This window comes from Aspergillus pseudonomiae (assembly GCF_009193645.1).
Source record: "Aspergillus pseudonomiae strain CBS 119388 unplaced genomic scaffold BDV37scaffold_44, whole genome shotgun sequence".
NCBI lineage: Eukaryota > Fungi > Ascomycota > Eurotiomycetes > Eurotiales > Aspergillaceae > Aspergillus > Aspergillus pseudonomiae.
The window spans coordinates 234,292-252,973 of NW_022476036.1; the positions used below are offsets into that span (position 1 = coordinate 234,292).

General features: G+C 47.4%; 5 protein-coding genes across 5 annotated transcripts; 2 read left to right on the forward strand and 3 right to left on the reverse strand.

Moving 5' to 3' along the window:
- Positions 1 to 817: 817 nt before the first annotated feature.
- BDV37DRAFT_272440 (amidase signature domain-containing protein) lies at positions 818 to 5,263 on the reverse strand (the record flags this gene model as incomplete). The annotated part of the gene is made up of 9 exons (XM_032084869.1): positions 818 to 1,928; positions 1,999 to 2,554; positions 2,948 to 2,952; positions 3,351 to 3,465; positions 3,518 to 3,932; positions 3,987 to 4,034; positions 4,097 to 4,930; positions 4,961 to 5,009; positions 5,058 to 5,263. 9 exons carry the CDS (start codon positions 5,261 to 5,263, stop codon positions 818 to 820), a joined length of 3,339 nt encoding a protein of 1,112 aa, XP_031940360.1.
- A 412-nt stretch (positions 5,264 to 5,675) lies between these two features.
- On the reverse strand, positions 5,676 to 8,678 carry BDV37DRAFT_251435 (fungal specific transcription factor domain-containing protein). The gene is made up of 7 exons (XM_032082302.1): positions 8,492 to 8,678; positions 8,222 to 8,439; positions 7,675 to 8,168; positions 7,319 to 7,614; positions 6,801 to 7,229; positions 6,434 to 6,690; positions 5,676 to 6,381 (listed from the first exon to the last, which is right to left on the reverse strand). The coding sequence occupies exons 2-7, from the start codon at positions 8,281 to 8,283 to the stop codon at positions 5,805 to 5,807; spliced, it is 2,115 nt and encodes a 704-aa protein (XP_031940361.1). The 5' UTR covers positions 8,284 to 8,439; positions 8,492 to 8,678; the 3' UTR covers positions 5,676 to 5,804.
- A 337-nt stretch (positions 8,679 to 9,015) lies between these two features.
- Positions 9,016 to 13,748, forward strand: BDV37DRAFT_251444 (ABC transporter ATP-binding protein). The gene is made up of 10 exons (XM_032082303.1): positions 9,016 to 9,328; positions 9,390 to 9,577; positions 9,648 to 10,304; positions 10,376 to 10,655; positions 10,720 to 10,866; positions 10,922 to 11,672; positions 11,726 to 11,895; positions 11,948 to 12,477; positions 12,559 to 12,865; positions 12,944 to 13,748. The coding sequence occupies exons 1-10, from the start codon at positions 9,230 to 9,232 to the stop codon at positions 13,628 to 13,630; spliced, it is 3,816 nt and encodes a 1,271-aa protein (XP_031940362.1). The 5' UTR covers positions 9,016 to 9,229; the 3' UTR covers positions 13,631 to 13,748.
- A 275-nt stretch (positions 13,749 to 14,023) lies between these two features.
- On the reverse strand, positions 14,024 to 15,542 carry alkB (oxidoreductase, 2OG-Fe(II) oxygenase family). Its single transcript, XM_032082304.1, has 2 exons — positions 15,072 to 15,542; positions 14,024 to 15,008 (listed from the first exon to the last, which is right to left on the reverse strand). The coding sequence occupies exons 1-2, from the start codon at positions 15,364 to 15,366 to the stop codon at positions 14,194 to 14,196; spliced, it is 1,110 nt and encodes a 369-aa protein (XP_031940363.1). The 5' UTR covers positions 15,367 to 15,542; the 3' UTR covers positions 14,024 to 14,193.
- Positions 15,543 to 15,713: 171 nt separating this feature from the next.
- Positions 15,714 to 17,592, forward strand: nimX (cyclin-dependent serine/threonine-protein kinase CDC28). The gene is made up of 4 exons (XM_032078975.1): positions 15,714 to 16,104; positions 16,200 to 16,708; positions 16,768 to 16,931; positions 17,018 to 17,592. Exons 1-4 carry the CDS (start codon positions 16,068 to 16,070, stop codon positions 17,268 to 17,270), a joined length of 963 nt encoding a protein of 320 aa, XP_031940364.1. The 5' UTR covers positions 15,714 to 16,067; the 3' UTR covers positions 17,271 to 17,592.
- The last annotated feature ends 1,090 nt before the right edge of the window (positions 17,593 to 18,682 follow it).

Genomic DNA, 18,682 nt, shown 5'->3' on the forward strand with positions numbered 1-18,682 from the left:
AGTCATCCTTGTTGGTACTTTGGTCTGCTAAAAGTATCAAGTTCTCGTGCACCAAAGCGACTCACAAATCAATGACACCATAAAGATGTACTATGACCAGGTTCTCGAGCTTTGTATCTGGACCAAACAAACCACGCATGATTGTTTTATGCAAACTTTAGAGATTTATGGTGGCACAAGCAGGGAAAACGAGTTAGAGTTTGCGCTTTGTTGGACACTTTCCCCATGGGGATATGGACATGGAAGCCGCAGTTGCCATTGGATTCACTATATATTTCGTTGTCTCGGGCAGCTGGCTTCACAGTGTCTGGCTGCCCTTGTAGTAAGTAATAAAACGCCTTGCCAGTGATTCATCTCTAAGATATAGTGATGTTTATGTTTGCCATGCTGCTGCAAAGCTAAGGGATGGGTATCAACGACCGCTTCAGATCACTACTCTGGATTGAGTGTGCAAAATAGTACAGTTGCACTGGAAATGTATCGGATGAGTTCAAATATACGGACAGTCACATTATAGTTACACATTAACTTGATCAAGTTGGGAAGATGTACAGTAGAATAATCCAAATATCGAATCTGAGCAGGTTGCAATCGTACTATTTTATTTACTGGACTATATTTCGAGCCCGTAACACTGCCTTCACAGTATTCAGGCAAATATTTCGTTGGTATTTTAGATTAGGAAGAATGGGCAGCAACAAACTTTTGGAATGTGCTGGCAACAATGAAAGCGTTCATTTTCTGACTGTGAGTGGCGCATGTGAGAAAGTATACACAGGAGGGTGTGAAGATGGTATGAAGATCCAAAATACCCAACTTATGGGCCTGAGGACGATGGTGGAGGGGTAGGACCGGACGGCCCAGTGAGATTAGAAACTGTGAGGGATTGCTGAGGGTTCCAGGGCTTCGAGGCTCCAGCGGTCTGACTTGCTGACGGGCTATTTGACCCTTCAGGAGCGACCCCTGAATGATGACCATTCATTAGACGTGGGCGCTTGGCTTGAGGCCCTGCGTTGGGACTTCGGGTGACATCATGTGGTAGATATGGAGAAGTCTGTTGGCTAGAAGATGCAGATGGCCCCCCTGTCTGAATTGGTGACGGGGCCGGCGGGCTCATAGCCGCTGGGGGTTGCAGAATTCTTGACCTGGACATGCTTCCCGAGTCATCACCAACCCGTTTGCCATCCACAGTAGCATGGTCTTCCAAGACCGGACTAGAGTGTCCCACCCCGACGCGGCCCATGCTCTTGTCGTGCATTACCACGCGCTTCCACTTTGCCACGACACTATCATAGTCCCAGCGGGAGGAATCGGGGCTGATCTTGCTTTCTTTGGTGTCCAAATCTCGGGCTACATCCCGAGGTAGCGGTAACGTGTCAGGAGGAAAGAGAGCGAACTCCCTTGGCCATTGACACGAGCCTAATCTTTCTACTTGGGCACGAAGTTGATTTGCTTCTTGTTGCACCCGAGCTAGCTGGTCGTCCAATGATTTGCGTTTTTCCATTTCCCGGGCGAAAGCTCGAGTAATCTCAAGCTGCCATGCATCTCGCCTCGTTTCAGAAGGAAGAGAAGCCCAATGTTTGAACGCCAACTCTAGATGCCGCAGACTAATGTCTTCATGTTGTTGCGCACTTCGGGCGATCATGTTCGCATCCAGGCCAATATTTGGCCTCCCCGGCTGGGAGTTGCTCATAGAGTCGGTAGAAAGTTGATCGGACTGCCACTGATCGATCTTCGCACGAAGTGCTTGTCGAATGATCTCCACATGTTCCACACCAGGGGGCTGGAGCGGGAAGGAAGAAGGCGATGGGAACGGGCTCGTCGCGAATAAGCTGGGAGGTGGGGGCAGCAATTGCAGACAGAGCGAAGGAAACGTCTGCGATTGAATATCGAAATCGAATGGAGACAATCGAGGACGCATTCTTGAACTGTTATCCACATAATTGGTCAGTGTGCCGAGCAACTTGAATATCCCATGCCGTGTAGTGGAAAACGTACGTTGCAGCCTTGATATTGTCCAGTACTTCCCGCAAAGCCAGCTCCAGAGCCCTCATCGTATCAGGACTATTAGCGCTAGCACCTCTGCTCGCATAATCAGGGAGGGGCTTAGGGGCCCGAGTTTGCGAAGTGGAAAACCGTGATGTGCTGGAAATATCGTGTGACTGACTAGGATTAGGAATATCGTTGATGACACCCGTCGCATGCCAAGTGGGGGTATTAAACATCATTCTAACACCGTCGCGTGGCTTCACACCTGAGTCACTCGCATACGGATCCAACTGGCCTTTCCCTATGGTCCGTTCGGGAGTGTCCCGTTTGCCAGACGAGGTGCGAGCCTGTCGGCGAGTGATGCCACTTCGAATGCGCCGTATTTCCTCGACATCATGAACACCGTCCGGTTTCTTTTTGAAGAGAAACTGGTCGAGGTGACGGCCCAGGGAGGACGAGGTAAATGCCTGGTGACAATATTGACACTTGCGGTCTTTGAGAGCTGCATTCTTTCCAGCAGCCGACTGCGCGTTATCATCGGCCCCAGCAGAGCCCTCCGGGGTACCTGTCGGACGATTAGACGCGCTTTCTTCCATGTTTCACAAAGGACGCAATGGTTGTGGCTGCAGGTAAATGTAGGATCGCGGTAGGGACGAGCGAGACGCGTTCACGAAACAAAGGGTAAATTGCCTTCCAACAATATTACCCAGCTCAAGGCATGACAAGAATCAAGCATGCGTAAACGCTGGCTGTAAAGAGGTTATGGCGGATTATTAGAATGCAAGGGACTCGACAAGCCACAGGATCATCGAATGATAGAGTGGTCAGGGAGGAGATGAGGAGACCGACCAAAGGGAGAGGAGAGAAATAACGAGGGAACGTGACGATCAACCGACCGCCAAGCTTTTTGTTGTGGGGGACATCTCAGCCTCTTATTTTTCCAAGACAAGCTCCTGACCACCACTTGAAACGATAGAGAGCATGAATTGAGTATTTATCTCAATGGAAAAATTTTTTAAGAGGTATACAATCTCTCCCTCCTTGCATCGGAGTGTCACAGCTAAGCATACAAAGGAATGCGGAAGCTAGTTGTGACTAGTCACCTCGATTGCACTAGTTACCCAGGATACTCGACCAACAGAGGCAGTAGAACGCTCAAGTTACAATAGATTTATCTGATTCACGGATAATCTAAGATGATGGATGGCAACGAAGATACCGCTGATATCAACATTGACAATCTCATCAGCATCACCACTACCTATTCTACTATCACGATCTGCCCCCACGCATTCTTCGAGCACTAGACCTATAGCTTTGCCAAAGCTAGATATGTCGCTTGATTCTAGCTAGTTTTAGACTGTAAGCGCATCTCTTGGCTTATGTAGTCTGCTAAGGTCAGTATTTTTTCCTCCTCCAGTCGCCGCCCAACTAATTGAACCCCGGCAGGAGCACCATTGTAAGCTTCGGGATCATCTGTCAAGGCGTTAGTAATTCGAGAGCATGTCAATTTATGCGAAAAGCTCACATTGATCATGAACTGTCTTGTCCACCTCACTCAGGAAATCATCCCTCGGCTGAGGCACATCAACCATTTTGTCTGCATGGGTAACCGGGATCACGACGCTTGTGTAGTCCAAGACGTTAACGAACGCGGTATACCCAACATGGGCATACTTATGGGGGAGTACTGCAGCGTGTGGCGCACATGGGCAGATTACACCGTCGACAGGGCGCCCGGTACCCGTTATCTCCGCCGTACTATTCCAGTAATCCATGTAAAGCTTCTGATATTGCCGCTTTTCCACATTGAGTGCAGCGAGTTCTAGAGCACTCAGGTGTGGGATTCCCTCCCCCACAATGCATTGGAGAGATTTTGGTTCTCCAGACAACCCAAGATGGTGTGCTATGTCCGCTCCACCATCAGCCACGCAGATCCTACCCTACTATTGTCAATATCACTAACATTAGGTAGAATAGACAGATTAGAAACTTACAAATAGGTCTGTGCCAACATTGTGGGCAGGGGGGTTCCACTCGATCAACTAGGGTATATGTTAGTATATATACCTTAGTATACCTCTTGACCCTTCAGGTTTTGCGTTACCTTATGGCCTAATCGCTTCAAAGCTTGCTCGACAATCTCGACAGCCCTCGCTATGGGTGGATGAGGTTGGACCATGCCATCATGGCGCATAATAGCAAATGCAAGAGAAGAAGAACCCTCAGTTGATTTTCTTATCAGTGCTCGAGTCCTCTCTTCAATATCCGTCCTCCAGGGCAGCTCGAGCACGAGTGGGTCATGGTACCATGGCTGTTGACTGAGCACAGCCTTGAACAGTAGTGTAAGAGAACGTGCGGTAGTTGCAAGTGGCCCAACAACCGATAACATCAAATTCTGGCCGTCAATTGAGTTTGCAGCGCCCTCATAGGGCATTCTCCCAGACGATGGACGGAGTCCAAAAAGTCCGTTGAACACAGCTGGGATACGTATGCTCCCGCCGATATCAGTTCCAAAGCCACTGGGAGATCCTTTCAAAGCGATCAGTGCTCCTTCACCACCCGAGCTACCTCCGCTGGATAGAAGTCGGTTTTTAGGATTCCATGTATACGAGATGATGTTGTTGACAGTTTCACCCGTCATCAATGTTGCAGGCACACTCGTCTTGCAGTACAGTACCGCTCCGAGATTCCTAAGCTCCTTGACGAGTTCACTCTCGAATGTGCCCCGCCTCGGATCATCCTTTTTGCCTTGGAACGTTCCAATCCATCCTATATATCCCATCGTCGTCTCGACACCTTTGACATGGAATTGATCCTTCAAACTGATAGGCAGACCGTGCAGCGGTCCGATTGGTTTCTTATGCTCGGCAAAGTAAGCATCGAGTCTTTTTGCATCCTCGATTGCAGCATCGAAGAACACCTCATGCAGACAGTTCACCTACAGTAATCAGTGAGTACCGTCTCAGACATAGTGAGAACCGACATGAAAACGTACAAGCTGGTGAGCAAGGGCAGCCCTGTGACAAAACGCCTCGGTCACTTCGACAGCGGTCCAACTGCCAGACGTTGTTTGTTCAGTAATCCCCGCCGCATCCGTCTCAGTGATCTCTATTTCTCGTGGAGTCAAGAACTGTTGAATATAGGCACCGGTCACATCACGAAGTTCATCCGCCGGAGGGATAGGATTCTGAAATCTCCACTTGGCGGGAATCGCCCCTAAGATGGATCGGCGTTTGAGGTCCCCCAACTGTTCATAAGTGGTGTTAGTCATAGCCAGTGCTAGTTCACTAAGCGAGCGGGGGATTAACTAAGGGGAAGGTAGGAGGTATATTATGTTGCGCTATGAAATACTTCGAAGGAAGCTTCACAGAGAATTGGGGGACGCTTACTTATTTAAATTATTCGTCTTATCGCCCCAATGCACTGTTATGACGGCTAATGGACCGAAGAGGGGACCATACGACGCGCTGCTGGTTTGAGCTAACTTGATAGTGGGGTTGCGGGGCAGATCTGTATCAGTCATTGATTCACCGTCTGTATTGATATGCAATCGTACAGATTGAGCTATGTCTTACGCAAAACATTGTCTCTTCCGGTGCCGGCTTAGACAAAATTTATTAATTCTATTACTTATGGACCTCGGTTAATCGATTCCAAGCCATATTTGGCCTGGACCATCATATTCATGGTTGCGCTTGTATACAAATGTCTAAATAATGCAAAGTCTAAACGCATCAACGCCAACGATCACCAAATTCCGTTATACATGTAGGTGAACCCACCTGAACGTACCAAATGAAGTCATCAGACAGCTACCAAAGATGTCCATCATCCAACAACCGGAACATCTGATGATTCTCATGGAACCAGTCTCCCAGCTCCATGCCCGTTAAGTCCATTGCCATAGTACTATTCAAATCAGTCTGCACGAGCGCGGGAGCGTACACACCGGAGCCATACCCAGGCATTTGCGTCAATAGCTGTTGGCCACTATTGACCCACGGGTTAGACAAACCAGCCTCTGACACACTGTGTAGAGCTCCATTGGTAGAAGAAGCCTGGCCCGAGTTCATCGATGATGACTGGAGAAGCATGCTAGGCCCTATGGCATTCGGATTTGCAATATGAACACCCATGCTGTTGCTACTTGGTACATTCATTCGTACTCTGGGAGTGCTGGCCTTCACCTCGACATATTTTCTCGCTACGTCATATAAGGCTCGGAAGAGGCGGACCTGGTTTCTGGAACCTTTGTAAGTTACTGTCGAACGGATTGACTGTAGTACCTCGACAAACGCGCCGAGACATTTCAGGTCGTCGGGCTCAGATGTCTCGATAATGTAGCAGAAAAGAACTATGAAAGGAAAGAAAGGAAATTGAAGTAGGGTCCTAGTCAAATATGTTAGTAGCTTAGTTGATTTGCTATTGGTGGACGACTAACCAGTTGATGTACATTTCCAGAAAGTCTTCATCCCAAGGGCGGCTGAGAATGAGAGCAACACATTTTTCATGCTCTTTGAGGGCTTCCCGTGCTGTAGCTATGCATTCATCACAGAAGGCGGTTCCGGATGGTTTCTCAGGAGGGATTGCTCGATAGATGAGTGATAGTAGAGATAGATTGCAAACCCTATCTGAACGCTGAATAATCTCGTGGAGATCATCTCCGATAGCACGGCGACTTTCGTTATTATAAATTCTCTTAAATGACGCATTAGTACGAACAAAAGATCATGATCAAAGCCTTCGAGTTCAACATAGGCATAGCCCTAGCATTATTATAGTGGAGTAGAGAAAACGTAGGAGCTTACCTCAAACTCATCTTCGGAATCCATAAGTTTCTTTATCTCGGCCACCAGACTCCTTGCACGGGATATTCTGGTATCTACCGACTGCATTAGAGCACTAGGGCTATAGATGTCGCTGTATGTCTTTCCCTGGATTCTTGCTAAATCAATCCACCTAGGCACCAACAGTGAGTTCATGCTCTGGCCAAGGGAAGGCCGCGGTGCCGTGATGTCTTCATCTCGAAAAGATGACGATCGGCCCAGTCGTAGGCACAACGATTTTTCCATGAGAAACACGGCCCAGAATAGGCGAATCTTTTCGTTTTTAGTTTCTGGGTTGTCTGTGCTTAGAGAGTGGGCGCTATGGAGGCCGAGCGTTTGACACAGATGTGCTGCTGTGGTAATGAAACTCCATGCTATTGAGGGCTTGGCCATTTGAAGACAGTATGTTGCCTTGGGGTAAATTTAGGACATGCACTTGTTGGAGTAAAGAACGGGGGGAGGGGTAGAGTGATGATGGGCGAAAAGGCTCGTTAGCTTACTGCAACATTCATAGCAAAGACAACATCAGTGTTGACTGGCATGTGGAACGGGAGATTTGACAAAACTGTCTCAAGATTATCCCGACACAGCATAGCCTGGGACATGTAGTTTTCCTTAACTTTTGAATCTACAAATAGGCTAGCGCATTCGCAGAAAAGCCAGTAAAGGCCTCCGTTCACAATGATCATATCAGCATCTGTGGCTGGCCCAGGTGAGTAAACTCTCAAGAAGTAGTCGTTGAACTGCGAAACAGAGAGTAATTCAATGAGCCAAAAACGCTGAATCCTGGGCTGCTCTATCAGTGTTGTAGCTAGTCAGCTAGCAGCGCAAGAATTATGGAGATTATGGGCTGCACCTTTGGCCATCCGCAAGCACGTAAGAGTCATTTCGACAGGGGGTAGAGGAAGCTGTCTTATACTAGAGCCCTGGGGTATTGGTTTGGCATATGGGTAAAGGTTTTCAAGGGTATCCCTTTGCTGTTTCTGATCGTCAACTATGCCATGTAGCGTATCAAGAATTGAGGTCATCTCCTGCGCGATCTGGACAGAGTTTGTGCTGCTAACCACGTCTTGGAGGTACCTTGTTGCAAAAATGGCGTGGGCAGATAGCGACGTTCCGCCTTCATATTCAGCTTTGGAAGCTACCGCACAGCTTTTCAAGTCATTTTTGACTTGAGGCTGAGATACAAATGTTGATGGGCGGGTATCCGGGTCCCGTTCATCCACGGGAGGTGGTTCGATAATCGCAGACTGATGGGAGCCCGACGGGATGAATGAAGCATTGCTCAATGTGGCCACCTGCTGGCTGAGCTCATCCAGCTTCTGTACCATGTATTCCATTCTTTGTTCACTTGTTGATACTGAGTACACATAAAAGAGATGGTTATATGGCGGAGTACTTACTACTGGGCTGAAATCAAAACCCGTTGCCTTTTTTCTCTCGGTCTGAGGCGGCCTGAGTACATACATCGAGTCTTTGCACGAATGCATTGTGAGCAGGGAATTGAGCGATCACAGCGAATCTAGAAAATGCAAGGGAGTGTCTGAGTGACTAGTCTCGCAGCCATAGGATATGTTGTGATTGTGGCGCCGCGTACCTTTCGCTGTCGACAGCGGTTACACTAGCATTGGTCAACAAGCGATCTGATGAAGTTCGCAGGAATAAACTCGTACAGCTCGTGCTTGGCACTCTAGTGGTCTTTCATGCTCTTCTTTCTCGGCGTTATCCATAGCGGAGACGTCATCAGTCACGAAGTCATCGGTATCCTCCTCCATCCGTGCAGAAGTGATAAAACTCAGAGCGGGAGGCTTTTGGGTGAGCTATTAGTAGTATAATGTAGATCATAAGGAGCTGGCTTGCTAAGGGGAAATGGACCATTCAATGAAGCCTAGAGTACCATAAAGGAACTTGTATTACTATGTTGGTCAGTGGGCCGGACTCGCGGGATGCCAAGGACCCGCACTCCGACGTCCGGCAACGGGGTCTTGGCATCCCGCAAGTCCGTCTAACGGCCTAATAATGTTATTTTGAGAGAAGATGTGCTGTAGAATCTTACCATTGTGAGCACATGCCAATTCAGCCACTGTAGTACCTTCTCGGTTGGATACGACAATTGGTAGGGGACACCCCTTGTTCCTCCACTTTGGCCATTTCTTTTGGCTTTCTGATCGGGCAAATACGTTATCTATCCATGGATGTTTAGTGTCACAGCTGAAGATGACTGCGTGGATCTGAATCATACCGACATATATAAATCTAGACAGCCCCTGGAATGTTAGTAGTTTGTACATAAGAAATTCACAGGAACTCCTTTCCATTTACTAGTATGGTTGTGCGCTTATAAAACGTGTCCTTGTCTATTCTATTATATAACTACCGGTGTTTGTCCAGCCTTGACAAATCCGTCAGTAATGGAGAAACCAGCTGCTGGTTCCTCGAAATCTTCAGACAAAGATGATCAAAGTCGACATGAAGACATACAGAATCATTCCACATTCAAAAGTTTTCTGGTATGATATGAGCACTTCCTCATTAATGGTCACGCTTGTCTTGACTGAACACGATTTATAGAGAGTCTTTACATTCGGCCGACCCATCGACTATGTCCTCGGGTTGATCAGCTTGCTTGCTTCGATTGGCTCTGGCGTCGCCTTAGCCATGGTGAACCTCGTGTTGGGCAAGTTCATGACACTTCTCAGTGGTTCCACCATAGGCACTAGTTTTCCAGACAATTTTATGTCACAAGTCAGCAAATTCTCGTGAGACTCTACACCCCTGATAGGAAGAGGCTTCTCTTACCCAGAGCTAACATATGCCGTTCGTTTACAGCTTATACTTTGTCTACATCGGAATAGCCAGGCTAGGTTGTACCTACATTTACTCATCGCTCCTCACATACGTAGCCTACCACTTGACCAGAAACATTCGATACAAATACCTTCGCGCGGCCTTCAGTCAAGAAACAGGGTACTTCGATCAAGGTACTAGCGGCTCAATATCAACGCAAGCCACATCCAATGGCAAGTTAATCCATTCTGGAATTTCAGAGAAACTAGGAATCTTCATCCAAGCAATTGCAACGTTCATAGCAGCTTTCATTATTGCATTTGTCAGCCATTGGAAGCTGACATTGATCATCTGCTGCATCGTTCCGGCTCTGCTTGTCGTTGGTGGGGGGTTTTCGTTCGTTGATGCTGGATACGAGACAAACATTCTTAAAGTCAACGCGCAGGCAGCTTCATATGCTGAAAATATTCTCAGCGGTGTTCGAGCTGTCCACGCGTTCAGCCTTCGACCCAGGATTATCCACAAGTATGAACAATACTTACAAAGTGTGTTTGAAATTGGGATGAAGAAGAATCCAGTTTATGGCGTCATGTTCGGGTCCGAATACTTTATCATATATGCTGGAATGGGTTTAGCATTTTGGCAAGGCATTCATATGCTCGCCCGAGGTGATATCCCGGACATTGGTACCGTCTTCACGTATGTCAGACTTTCTCTCTCTTAGCTTTGGTCAAACAAGCATTCTATGATCCTCTGTTAACACACGAAAGTGTCCTTTTCTCCGTGGTTATTGCGGCCAGCACCATTACGTCCATCGCGCCTCATACAGTAACATTCACACGTGCAGCTAGCGCAGCTGCAGAGTTATTTACCTTAATTGACAGGAAATCTGAGATCAATCCGCTCGACGCGTCCGGGGACAAGCCGCAAGATACATGTGGTGTGATAGACATTGACCATATTACCTTCAATTACCCTAGCCGTCCAAACGTTTGTGTGTTAGGGGACTTCTCCCTTCATGTCCCGGCAGGGAAGGTCACCGCCCTTGTCGTGAGTTGCCCATCTTCTCTTCATATACGAACCGGGAGCGTGCTAACCCATATGGCAAAACAAGGGTGCTAGTGGGTCTGGAAAAAGTACAATCGTTGGGCTTCTAGAGCGATGGTATAAGCCGTTGGCTGGTTCAATAAAGTTGGATGGGCGAGATATCGAGCAGTTGAATATAAAATGGCTTCGCACAAACGTCCGCCTTGTGCAACAGGTGACTAGCAGCCTCATGCATTAAAAAAATTCAACACACGGCTAATACTAGTAAGGAACCGGTCCTCTTCAACGGAAGCGTTTTCGACAACATTGCGAATGGCCTTATCGGTACACCATGGGAGGCCGCTCCATATGAAGAACAGCGCAAACGCGTGGAAGACGCAGCTAAACTTGCATTTGCACATGACTTCATTATGAACCTCCCGAATGGCTACGATTCGCCAATTGGTGAAAGAGGAGGTCTTTTATCGGGAGGGCAGAAACAAAGAATTGCCATTGCACGCAGCATTATCTCTGAGCCAAAGATCCTCCTCTTGGATGAAGCTACTAGCGCTTTAGATCCACATGCCGAAGGTATAGTACAGCAGGCTTTAGATCGTGCTTCCAAGAACAGAACGACTATAGTGATTGCGCACAAATTGGCAACTATCCGCAATGCGGACAACATCGTCGTGATGTCAAAAGGGAGAATTGTCGAGCAAGGTCAACATAGCGAGCTAGTTGCCAGGGGTGGTGCATACGCGAGTCTAGTCAAGGCACAAGATCTATCAACAACACGATCGGCAGATGATGAGGAGCAAAGCACTGAAGACGAAGAGACACCTAATAAAGAGGCCGAGCCGGTCCAGTCTCTTGCTCGGTATCAAACGGCCGAGGCACGGCAGCTGACAATGCTCCAGCGTCGCGAAGACTTTGGACTATACAAACGAAGCGGCATTCTTCGCAGTATAGCCAAATTGGTCATTGCTACACCCAAGCTGAGACTCTGGTACTTCCTCACTATAGTCTGTTGCGTGGCAGGAGGTAAAATATGATAATTCGACTATTGTCCATTGGATTGGCTAACTCTCTTTTAGCTGCCATTTATCCCGGGCAAGCGCTACTCCTAGCTAATGTTATGGACATATTCTCAGCGCCGAATATGGTTGAGCGTGGCAACTTCATTGCCCTGATGTATTTTGTCATGGCGCTCGGTTGTATCATTGTTTACTTCGGTCTAGGCTGGGCTACAAACATTATCGCACAGGTACGGCATCATCTGCCTGGAACATGGCCTTCTCATTAACTCAAACCATCAGACTTTCAATAAGATCTTCCGCCACGACCTCCTGGACTCCATGCTCAAACAAGACCTCCGGTTTTTTGACCGACCTGAAAACACCGTTGGTGCATTAACAAGTCGGCTTGACTCGCATCCACAAGCGATTTTAGAGCTCATGGGCTTTAACATTGCCCTTGTCTTTCTCTCGGCAATCAATGTACTTGCGTCTAGCATACTCTCGTTAGCTATAGCCTGGAAGCTAGGTGTAATGGGCGTTTTTGTCGGGTTACCGCCTATGTTAATAGCAGGCTATGCACGTATCCGCCTTGAAACCAAGATGGATACGGATATGGGAAAGAGGTTCTCTCAGAGTGCTTCGCTGGCTTCGGAGGCGGTGCTTTCTATCCGAACAGTCTCCTCGCTCGCTATGGAGGAGAATATCTTGAAGAGATACACCAATGAGTTAGATCGGGCGATACAAACATCGACCCGCCCTCTGTTCAATATGATGGTGTGGTTCTCCCTAACTCAGTCCATTGAGTATTTTATCCTTGCATTAGGATTTTGGTATGTTTTTTCCTTACACCCCTTCTTCTTTTGTCTGCAGTACTCTTATAGGTATGAGTCTTAGACTGACCATAATTCCAGGTGGGGTTCCAAGTTGATCCATGACGGAGACATCACGTTTTACCAGTTCATCGTCTCTTTCATGGGTGTATACTTCTCTGGCCAAGGTGCTGGCCAACTCTTCAGCTTCTCGAGCAGTTTCACGAAGGCAAATGAAGCGGCAAACTACTATTTCTGGTTAACAAATCTCTCCCCCATGATCCAAGAAACAAAAGAAAACCGCGGCAACGGACCCTCAAACCAATGCCAGGCGATTGATTTCCAAGATATCCAGTTTTCCTACCCTCTAGCACCAGAAACCCGTATTCTGAAGGGTGTGTCTTTTAACGTACGTTTGGAGTCTTTCACTTCTTTTCTTCCAGTGCTATTACCATCACACAGAACTAACATTGTTTTGACATCTCAGATTCGGAAAGGCCAATTTGTAGCTCTAGTAGGAGCCTCCGGCTGCGGGAAAAGTACGATGATTTCGCTGTTAGAACGCTTCTACGACCCAACGCAAGGCACCATCAGAGTTGATTCATCCCCGCTTAACAGCATGAATCCAATTTTATACCGACAGCAGGTCGCTCTTGTGCAACAGGAGCCAACATTATTTCCGGGAACCATATTAGAGAATATCTCATATGGGCTGGACATTGCACCATCGGAATCAGCTAGTGCTCCAAGCTCCGAGGTCGAAAATGCTTGCCGGGCAGCAAATGTATGGGACTTTATTTGCTCGTTGCCGGACGGACTCCAGACGCCCTGTGGAACGAGTGGTAGCCAGCTTTCTGGTGGACAACGACAGAGAGTTGCGATTGCAAGAGCCTTGATCAGGAATCCTCGGGTAATACTCTTAGATGAGGCGACAAGTGCGCTCGATACAGAGTCGGAGAAAGTTGTGCAGGGAGCATTGATGCAGGCTGCGACAAGTGGGGAGAGAATAACAGTTGCTGTCGCTCATCGGCTTTCGACGGTTCGGGAGGCAGACTGTATATTCGTGTTTTTGGGTGGCCGGATTGCTGAGTGTGGTAGGCATGGTGAGTTGGTTGAAAAGGGTGGTATTTATGCAAAGATGTGTGAGGCGCAGAGCTTGGATTCGGGAGCATAGACTTACCTTTATGTTTAATCTGGTCTTATAGATTCTTCGATTATGTTTTCTATGGTTTTCAGTCAATAGTTTTTCTCCATAATGAATAATTCTCAGCTAACAGTCTCTTGTCGTGTTGACATATTGATACAACATACATATAACTGTTCATTCTACAATATTTCAATGCTCTTTTTCAAACGGTATATACTATTATTGACTTGCGTCTGCCGCCTCAGCTATGCTCTACCAAGTCGTTCTATAAACATGGCAAAGCTTTCACAGCAACCATCCACAGCCAGTTATCTACTAACATAGCCATCTGGGCTTCGCATTTTCGTAGTCTCTCTATATGCTGTTCGAGAATGCTGAGTAGAGAAGGATTTATAGTGCTACCGAAAGACAGAAGTCAATGCTTGATACAAAAGTGGATCGATTCATATGTGCGTATCGAGTAAATAACCTCCTGAATATCTACAGTAGAAACTTCTGTGTTAACTCTAATTCCGTTTTGGGCATCTTTGTGCTAATATGAGACCATGCTTCATCTTTTCCTTGTGTCTGCATCAATTCGTGATAATAGTTCAAGTGTGTGTATTTGTGACCGCCATTTGTCGAACGTTCAGATTGACTCTTTTGCCTGACATCCAACCCTTCCACTTGTCGTATTTTGAAGTGTCTGTATCGTCAACAGCGCACAATGGCCAATCAGCCAGCCATTCCGGGCATGTTCCAGGGACGATCTTGGGTACAGCATGCCATGCAAAACGTGACGTGCCGTCCATATACACAGCATCTCCAGAGCGAAGTCGAACAATTTCACAGCCCTTCCCATCATCATGACTGATGAGGAACAGGCCATCACAGCCAAAACTGACACTGATTAAACCGACATCACACTCTTCACTCACATCCCGATGAGGGCTCAGCGTATCTCCTGGCGAGTAGAGATTCAGAATGGCTGCCTGTGCTTCTGTCTGTGGAAATGCCGCATGTAAAACACTTGCAACATCTTCTGGAAATGCTGGCGGGCGCTCCGCCGGATACTCTTTGGTAGTCCAATTATATTGGCCGCCCAGGGTTGCCCATCGGAGCTTCTTATTTAGGATTTGTTGAACAGTCAATGGCTTGTGAATTTCTGGATCCTTCGGGTAGACCACACGAGCCGGATCGTCTTCGAAGAATGACAGGATGCCATTGCCTTCTGAGCCATTACCCGCCGAGGACGTCGACATGCCACGCTCAATGGGAGCATGTTCCGTTTCGCCTGGGTAGATGATGTTGTAGTGTAGATGAAGGTTTGTTCGATGCTCCTTGTTAGACAAGTCCCTATGTAATAAACGAGACAACAGCTCTACTTGTACCGCCGGAGGGATCAACGACGGGATCATTTGCAAACCTACCGCGTGTTAGGAGCTGATTCTGCTATGATTTGACAATGGCATTAGGGCATTATGCTGACCAGAAACGGACTGATGTGTATATACTGGAATATCTTTAATAAGAGTATCTTCGTCCTTTTGACTTTCTCCGTGTGCACGGACAAGCTGGTGGAACACTGGCTGCACATGCGCACCTGGCATCCATTGTGCGAGAGATATGTCGCTCGGAAGCTTATCGGGGTTTAGACCTTGGAGATCAATAATTTGATGATCCAAATCTATATCCGATAGCGTAGCTTTTTGGATTTCTTTATAGCGGTGACGAATGGCCTCTGGTGGGCGTTCATGAGCATTGAGTTCTTTAATGCGAGACATACCGGGCGTTATATGCAGTATAATACTCGGTGAATCAGTTCACTGCATTTAACATTAGTCCCAGTATATTAGTGCGGACTATATCAAAGCCACGTATATCCTCGACTTGCTACCGATAATTACACATGTGAAATCTCGGTGTCTATTAGAAGATATGAGGAATTCTTGTTTGTCTGGGAATGATTTTATCTACATCTAGAACAAAACTCAAAAAAAAAAAGAGGGACAAAAAAAAAAAAAGATAAAAATGAAAAAAAGTGGTGTCAGGTACTCACCGCCTTCAAACGCGGGTTTTGTTTACTGTTGTTGATATCATTTTGACCGCCTTTGCTCCCCACCACAGAACGGGCATGAAAAGACTCCATTGAAGTGACCCATCGATTCGACAACGCAGGTTTTTCGGAACTGGCTAGTCAAAACCTTTGAAAGCTCGAGATTGGAGCTTAGCTGCGATCAGTCTGCATTTATCGTAGTTGCTGACTACTATCCCTTCAACCGACGCGCAGCTACTTGACGCCAACCAGAAAACCCCGTTTATTGTTGTGCTTCTCGCTTCTTCCCTGGGCAACACAACGCTGTCGTTTTGCAGTACATTTCTGCTTACTGCCCCGCGCTCCGGTGGCTCAGGAGAGACAATCAACTTAAGATCCTTCGCCTGAACAAAGTCTGTAGCGCTATCTTTCGGATACCACGTAGTCATCATGGAGAACTACCAGAAGATCGAGAAAATCGGAGAGGGTATGGTTCCGAAGAATGGCCCTAGGCTTTGCAACCCTTGACCACCCTTTATAATTGAGGCTCTTTCAGTGGCTGACTCGTGTACCTCTCTCTAGGAACCTACGGTGTTGTTTACAAGGCCCGTGAGCTCACACATCCTAACCGCATTGTCGCCTTGAAAAAGATTCGGTTAGAGGCAGAAGATGAAGGCGTTCCAAGCACGGCCATCCGTGAGATCTCCTTGCTGAAGGAAATGAGCGATCCCAACATTGTACGACTCCTCAATATTGTCCATGCAGATGGCCACAAGTTATACCTCGTTTTTGAATTCCTGGACCTGGACCTTAAGAAATATATGGAGGCCCTGCCTGTAAGCGAAGGTGGACGTGGTAAAGCACTCCCGGATGGCTCTGCACTAAGCAAAAGTATGGGGCTGGGAGATGCGATGGTCAAGAAATTCATGGCTCAATTGATTGAGGGAATTCGCTATTGCCACAGCCACCGTATCTTGCATCGGGATCTCAAGCCTCAGAACCTCTTGATCGACCGTGACGGCAACCTGAAATTGGCAGACTTTGGACTGGCAAGAGCATTTGGTGTTCCTTTGAGAACATACACACACGAGGTATTTATACTGAAACTAATTGCCCTTATTCTACATTGGTATTGATCCTTCAATCTTAGGTTGTGACACTGTGGTATCGCTCTCCCGAAATCCTCCTGGGTGGACGCCAGTACTCCACTGGTGTTGACATGTGGTCTTGTGGAGCTATCTTTGCAGAGATGTGCACTCGAAAGCCTCTTTTCCCTGGAGACTCCGAAATCGATGAAATCTTCAAGATTTTCCGGTACGTTGACCTACTTGTCGAGGACGAATGATGAAGAGCGTAAGAAAGAAAGGACGTCACGATCTCTGACTGCTTTCTCTACACAGACTCCTTGGTACACCGGACGAAATTGCCTGGCCTGGCGTCACCTCCTTCCCCGACTATAAGCCGACCTTCCCCAAGTGGAAGCGTGAAGAAACCCGCACACTCGTTCCTGGCTTAGAAGAAGATGGCCTTGATCTCCTGGACGCCCTCCTCGAATACGATCCAGCACGGCGTATCTCTGCCAAGCAGGCTTGCATGCACCCATACTTCCAGCACGGTAGCTCTTACTACTCCGGTCGCACACGCAGGCACTAAGAGAGACCTTCGTCATGTATAATGTATTCGTGGACGGCTGGAGCAGACCCAGAGGCGCTATCCGTATAGCGTAACAGCGCTCCTGTTCTCGCGTCTATTGCCTACCCTCAGAATACCTTCGACGCTCTTATGTTTCTCCTTTTTTCTATTCACTTTGTCTTCTTTTAATTCTACATCTTCCTTTTCCGATTGGTTTGCGGTTTATTACATGTCTTCCATTCCTTTGTTCATGGCGTTAATCATGGTGCGATGACCGGCAGGAAAGAGATTAGGTTACTGGATATTGCAAGGAGTGTTGTCTTGATGTATGCATACATACCCATTTATAAATCTTTTATATATATTCTGTAAGACTCAAGGGGTACAGCAAGAAGGATTACAACATAACTACGGAGTACTCCGTACCACGTGCTGAATCACGGGTTTGGGATGCTTTTGGTCTGTGTCCAGCGCGACCCAGGCAATTGGCCAGTAAGATAACCTTCGCTCAGCCTCAGCGATTCCTTCGCCTTGGCCTAAGGTTCTTCTGAAGGCCCATGTGGGTTTCCTCGAGTGGGGAAACCCAGAATTAACTCAAGTGTCACTTTCGACATCCCATCGCTTATCGCTATACTAATTAGTTTAGTGTTGAATTATCGCCCAATAACAGCAGTCTCTACTTTGTTTTTTTGCGTTTTTTAGCTCTACTAGACCAACTCCAATGCTTGCAGAATTGCACAGCCTCCTGAGAGTCGTTCAGGTCTGGGTCTGTCGGCTAGCCCAGCCTGACAAGACTGGCCAACATCTCATCGTCGGCCGTGTTCTTACATTGGGAGCAGCGCACTCATTTCCCTGCATATGCACCTTTTATTATTTGCCACTCATATTACAAGGGCTTTATTATGCGCTTACTCCAGTATGGAATTAGTGGATGTTGCATTCGAGGATGGCGGTTCGGCAGCCTGCAGAGCGGCCAGAGCCCGTTCAGCTGCCATGCTTCGATAACCTTGGAAGTACGGCGATACCTCCTATTTTGAGCATGCCAAATGGGGGCCAAATCCAAGACTCGGCAGTTCCGTTAGCAAGGGCTGTCAGCCCGTTGACTCAAACGGTTTAGAGAGTGTTCGGCAGAAGCGCAGCTTGCATATCATTCGCTTATGCTCCGAATCGCTGAACGAAATAAGACAAGCTAAACCCTGCAATTGCGTACAAGGCGTCCCAGGCTAGTCCTTAGACTGTATATCTCGCGGCACCCCGATTGGCCTACTCGTCATTTGTGTTAACATATGTGTGACGAGGGAGGTCCAGTTCACGAACTTTATCAGTCTGATTCGCTCAGCCTCAGGTATCGACACGAGGTGGCCGTGTGAAGCCTTTGTTTCAAGGCTATCCTTAGATTGCGCCTTATCTTTTTTTCCTTGCTTTTTTTTTTT